This window comes from Otolemur garnettii, unplaced genomic scaffold (genome assembly GCF_000181295.1).
Source record: "Otolemur garnettii isolate 467f Iridium unplaced genomic scaffold, OtoGar3 scaffold00002, whole genome shotgun sequence".
Taxonomy (NCBI): Eukaryota; Metazoa; Chordata; class Mammalia; order Primates; family Galagidae; genus Otolemur; species Otolemur garnettii.
In genome coordinates this window covers 6681955-6688315 of record NW_003852397.1, presented here as the reverse complement: position 1 = coordinate 6688315, position 6361 = coordinate 6681955, and the positions used below count along the sequence as shown (strand labels likewise).

General features: G+C 43.0%; 1 protein-coding gene across 1 annotated transcript in view; it reads left to right on the top strand.

Annotated features, from left to right (window-relative positions):
* Positions 1-6361, top strand: part of SLC22A16 (solute carrier family 22 member 16) — a 38676-nt gene that overhangs the window by 6079 nt on the left and 26236 nt on the right. The window contains exons 2-3 of the mRNA XM_023512453.1: positions 5713-5830; positions 5927-6192. Of these exons, the coding sequence (XP_023368221.1) occupies positions 5713-5830; positions 5927-6192 (384 nt within the window). The remainder of the gene's footprint in view (positions 1-5712; positions 5831-5926; positions 6193-6361) is intronic.

The following is a 6361-nucleotide window of genomic DNA, read 5'->3' as shown; positions in this document are numbered from 1 at the left end:
CGTGTGGTAACGCATCAGATGGAATGTGGATACAGATGTGAGAAACCTGCAGTCTTCTGTTAACCCAGATATTAAGCGAGAAACACTTTTCTCACTAACTGTGTTTCATTTTAGTTTGAAAACTGTAGTTACATGTTATTTGATGTTAACGTGCAGTGGGCTTATTATTGTTGCATCTAAATAACAGGTTACTAATTATTTTAAAATTTCTCCACTTAAAGTTCTAGGACATAGAGATAGATATGACCCACATAAAGAAAAGCTGGGCTGCGGGATGGTCAGAGGCAACCCCCGGGGGGCGGGCCTGTCTGTGCAGCAGGAAGGCAGTTAGGATCTGTGTCTACAGAACAATTTGGCTTCAGCTGGATCTGACAGAAACTACTTTCTACTTCCTCTTACAATGTTGCATAGTCATGTTGGTCATTGTCTGAACTGATTCTGTTTTAATTGAAATAATTAAGTCATGTGCTCAAAGGGCTGCTCTGACTCTTACCCCCAGGGGTTTGAATAGCAGAGTAGTCTGTGTTTTATCTGCTCTGCTCAGCTGTCCTGATGAGTCATCTCAGATAATTCGTCACTGTGGGTTTGAGTCTGTAAATTGGGAGACCTTACATTTATTTTTTAGAATTTTAAATAAGCTTTTAATTTTTGGATAAATTTAGATGTATAGAAATGTTGCAAATGTAGTACAGAGAGTCCCATATGCCCCTTACCCAGTTTCCCCCATCGTTAACATATTACAGTCCCACGGCGTAGTTGTCAAAACTAAGAAACTGATATTAGTACATTATTGTTAACTGACACATACTTTGTTTGAACTTCACTGGTTTTTCCAAAAAATGTCCTCTTCTTGTTCCAGGAGCCAATCCAGAGAACATATTGCATTTAATTGTCATGTACCCTAGTCTCCTCTGGTCCATGGCAGTTTCTCAGTCATTCTGTTTTATTTGTGAACATGACAGGCTTTGGTGACTTGACCTGTTGCTGCTACTCGACTGAGTCTTCCAAAGGCCATCCCTGTTAGGATAATGGGGAGCATGGTGAGAGCAGTGAATCCCATGCTCTTCAGCCCATTAGCTAGACTTCGCTTTTTTCCTTGTGAAGTGAATTCCTTGGTCAGGAACAATGCTATGTAGAACACCATGATAGTGGATAAGGCATTCTGTAAATCCATTAATGGTAGTTTTTACAGAAGCATTTCATGCAGCGAACACAAATCCATTTCCAGAGAACAGAATGCTGCCTCTTCCATGCGGAAGTGGCCAGTGTAATCAACTGGCCACCCCGTAGGTGGCTGATCACGCCAGGCAGTGGTGCCATATTGGTGGTTCAGTGTTGGTCTCTGCTACAGGCAAATTGGGCCCTCAGCAGTAGCTGTAGCCAAGTCAGCTTTGGTGAGTAGAGGTCTAAGTTGCTGAGCCTATGCATAATCCCCCTCCCTGCCATCATAGCTACTTTGTTCCTGAGCCCACCAGGTGATGACAGTGGTGGGTGGGGAAGAGGCTGACTGGTAACCATAGAAGAGTCATCCTCTGCACTTGATTATTAAAATCCTCCTTTGCTGAGGTCAGCCTTTGGTGCACATTCACATGGAACACAAATATCTTTGTTTTGGCCAATTTAGAGAGTTCTGTCCGCATACCTCTCCTTCACATTCTTATCACTAGTTTTCCAGTCATATCCTTTCCAAGTCTTTAGTTATTCAACCAAGGGATTGGCCATAGCCCATGAATTGGTATATGAAGGGATGTCAAAAAGTTCATAGAAAAATTGAATTAGAAGATAAAGAATATAAATGATATTTCTCATAATAAGCTCCATCAAGGTCAAGATACTTGTAATAATTTAGTCCATTCCTGAGGGTCTTGGGAACTTAACCTTGTCAGTGCAGTCTTTTTTACATTATTAACTGAAGAAAAACAGGTGCCCTTAATAGATTTCTTTTGTTGCCACCACAATTTATTTATCTCGTTCATTACTGGAAATGCAGAGAAGTCCTTGTTATCAAGGGGCTTATAGTCTTATTATTGTTATTTTAGACATGGGTTCTCATGTCACCCAGGCTGGGGTACAGTGGCAGGATCATAGCTTACTGTATGAGCTTAGGGGCTCAAGCAAACCTCCAGCCTTACCCTCTAGGGTAAGACTATAGGTATATGCCACCATACCTGGCTAATTTTTTAATTTTTTGTAGAGATGGGAGAGTCTCCCTTATTTGTCCAGGTTGGTCTTGGACTCTTGGCATCAAGCAATTCTCCCAACTCAGCCTCCCAAAGTGCTGGGATTTCAGGTATGATTCATAGCGTCTATCCTACTTACAATCTCATTAGGGAAACACAATAGGCACACAGGAAGTTGGACTACAAGGAGCATATTGGGAAATGAGAGGTCACGAGGAGCCCAATCAGGACTGTAAGGTGGATGCCTAGTGATTTCCCACTGAAACTCTTGCAGAATGGCCCTTGTTGATGAGGATGAGCTGGAGCATTGTGACAGTTGAGAAGGACTCTGATGAAGGTTCCTCAGGGGGGTTTTCTGCTTTGGGTAACTTTCTGAAAACATTCTTGTAATGAGCAGATGTTGTCATTTTTTGGCCCTCCCACACATCAACAGTAAAGAGCCTTAAGCATCCCCCCCCCCAAAAACTGTTGCCATGACCAGTCCACTTTTGCCTTGTCTGACCCACATCCACCTCGTGGTGGCCATTGCTTTGACTGTGCTTTGTCTTCAGGACCTCTCTGGGAAAGCCTTATTTCAGTAGAAGTCTTTGAGGATCTTGGTCCCGCTTGTTTAAAATTTCCATCAGAAGCTCTGCTCCTGTCTGCAGCTAATCTGGGTGTATGGGTTTTGGCAGCTAAGGAGGGGAAAGTTTGCTGAACTTTAATTTTTCAGTCAGAATTGTATAAGCTGAAGCAGTTGAGACATCCGTGGTGTTTGGGGCTGCTGTTTGTGCTGTTAACCATTGGTCTTCTTCAGTTAGGGCACAAACAAGATGAATTTTTCCCTCACAAATCTATGTGGACGATCTGTTGTTACAGGCTTGATCTTCAATATCATCTCTTCCCTTCTTAAAGCGAGTTATCCACTTGTAAACTGTGGATTTCTTTGGGGCACTGTCCCCATAAACTTTTCACAAAGCGTCAGTGATGTCACTATTTTTCCACACAAGCCTCACCATAAATTTTATGTTTGTCCTTGCTTCACTTTTAGCCAGATTCATGTACCTCTGATTGGGGCTCTTTTCAAACTGATCTTATAGTTCCTAATGCCTCCAACTAGATCCTGTTCAGGCATGTTATGACAAGTTAATATGAGTTTACTTTGGTGCCAAAAAATTTAACTCCATGAATTTTTAAATAATATGCATTTCCCACAGACTTTTGCAGTCCTATGAAATGATTTGCACATCTGGCTAGTTCTCCTTCCAAGCAAAGTGAACAACCAGATGTAGTCCTTGAAGTTCTGTCCGCTGGGAAGATTTTTCTTCACCACTGTTCTTTAGGGAAGTCCCAGAGAAGGGCTGCAGTGCTCTGGCTGCCACTTTGGGCTGGTGGCTGCATATCATGCAGAGCCATCTGTAAGCCAAGCCCAAGTCTTCTCTTCTTCTCTACTGATGATTGGGAACTCCTCATGAGGCTGAAGGTGCCAGCTGGGAGAGAGAAGGCAGTGTGGCAGCCCCGCAGACCATAGCATTTGAGCCCCTTCTGGTAACTCAGTTGTGTCTTCAGGGACAGTTTTGGCCTGATCACATATATAACACTTCCAGTTTGATGTGGAATGTTGCTGTGCGTGTCCCAACTTTATGGCATGGTGGGTCGGATAACACCCAGTTCAAGATGGGCAGCTCAGGTTGCATGGTAACTTGGTAGTCCACGGTCAAGCGTTTATTCTCCACTAAGGTCCAGTAGCAGGTTGAGAACTATTTCTCAAAAAAGAGAATAGTTGTCTGAAGATGATAGCAGGGCCTTACCCAAAATCCTAAGGGTCTGTCCTGATATTCACCTGTAAGTGCCTGCCACAGGCTCCAAACTGTATCCCTTTCTGCCTCTGACATTTCAGGCACGATCGGATCTGCTGGATCTTACGGCCTAAGTGTCCTTGCACAGCAGCTTGAGCCTGTTGCAAAGCTTTTTCTTGCTCTGGGCTTAAAACGAGAAGCTTTTGGGGGTGCTCTGTAAATGGGCCGCAGTAACACACCAAAATGAGAAACATATTACCTCCCAAACTCAAAGAGGCCCCCTAGGTCTTATAGTTCAGCCAGTTCAGGATGAGGTACTGTGTTTAAGTTTCAGCAGTTTCTTTCATCCCTGTGATTGTAGGAGGTAAAGCTCTCCTTCAGGGCACACTAGAAGCTCTTAGGTTGTTTTTCAGCTTTTGTGCTGGGAATTCAAAAAACTCCTATTTTATAATGTTGTCCAGAGACATTGTGAGCAACCAGCCAACGTCATTATATTCCTTAGTTTTAACAAAATGTTCAAAAGTATATAAAGTCATTTAGCTCTTTGCTTCATCTAAGTGGTTGATTATAAGCATCCAGTGCAGATATTTCACATATCTCTACCAACGGTTCATGTCATGGACCATCAGGGCTCTCTTTACTGCTGGAGACAGAGTCATTAGCATCTTTAATCAAACCAGAGTGTCAGTTCTAGAAACCGTAGGACTAACTGAGAAGACTCAACTTTAAAATTCTTCTCTAAGACTATTCTTGGTACCAAAATCTATATTTGTTAGGGTTCTTCAGAGAACAGAACTACTGATTTATTATAAAAATCAGCTCGTACGGTTATGGAGGCTGAGAAGTCCTATGGTCTCCTGCATGTGTGAGGTGGAGAACCAGGAATGCCAGTGGTGTGACTCATTCCCAGTCTAATGTCCTGAGAATCATGGGGCTGATGGTGTGAGTCTCAGTCTGAATCTGAAAACCAGGACCTCTCATGTGTGAAGGTGGGAAAGATGGATGTTCCAACTCAAGCAGAGAGTGAATTTGCCCTTCCTCCACCTTTTGATCTACTTGAGCCCTCAGTGGATTGGATGATGCCTGCTCCTGTTGGTGATGGTCATCTTCTATACTCAGTCTATTGATCCATATGCTAATCTCTTCCAGAGATATCCTTAGAGACATATCCAGAAATGACGTTTACCAGCTATCTGGGCCTCCCTTAGCCCAGTCAAGTTTGACACATAAAATTAACCATAAAAGTATGGCTTCATGTATATTTATTTTTTTCTTTGAGGTATACTGTACTACTTATTTTGTTGCTTAAATTGTTTCAGCATTGGCTGTTGGGAGCTCTTTCAGATTGATTCCTGGGTCCCTCTGACATGCCCTCAAAGTTTTGTTTTTTGAGCACTTCCTTACTTTGTGATACTACAAGATGCTCTAGGCTTATGTTGTATTCTCTCTGTCGTGGTCTTAGAATCAGCCATTTTTCCCTGGCTTCATTTAATAGAGAATGGTATTTAGAAATCAAAATCTGTGCAGTAGGTATGCTTGCTGTTATCAGGATGTCATTGCTCTTAGGCCTTCTCAGTAGACAGAGCCAGGTTTCATACACATACACACACTAACCCATAGATGCAAACATATCCATAGTTATTTATCCATGATTATCATGTTACGGAAAACACAATAAAGACACTTCACATTTGCTTCTGTTCTTTTTCAGCCTATAGGCCAGGTATAATAACTAGCCTTTCTTCTCTTTGCAGATTCCAGATATTCCTCTATTTCTTATGTGCCTTCCAGAACATCGCATGTGGTATCCACTACTTGGCTGCCGTGTTCCTGATAGTTACCCCATATCATACCTGCAGGCCCCCAGGCAATGTGAGTCAGGTTCTTTTCCGCAATCTGTCTAGTCAGAATTTGGAGGACATGTTGGCACTGTGGTCTCCAGGCCAGAAAGATTACATTATGGTGCAGCTGCAGGATGGTGAGATCTGGGAGCTGTCAATGTGTAGCAGGGTCAAGAGGGAAAACATGTCCAGTTTGAACTATGAGTACAGCGGCAAGAAGACCAAATTTCCTTGTGTGGACGGCTACATATTTGACCAGCGAAAGTGGAAAAGCACTGTGGTGACCGAGTGGAATCTAGTCTGTGAACGAAAATGGTTTGCAGCAATGATCCAGCCCCTGTTTATGTTTGGAGTCCTGGTGGGAGCAGCGACTTTTGGCTACATGTCTGACAGGTAAAATGAAATCTTTTTTAGGGGGGCAGGGCTGGGTTTGAACTCACCACCTCAGGGATATGGGGCCGGCCCCCTACTCCTTTGAGCCACAAGCACTGCCTAAAATGAAATCTTTATTTCATTACTGAATCAGGGAAGGATTCATTTTCCTATCTGGGTTTCTTGAAGG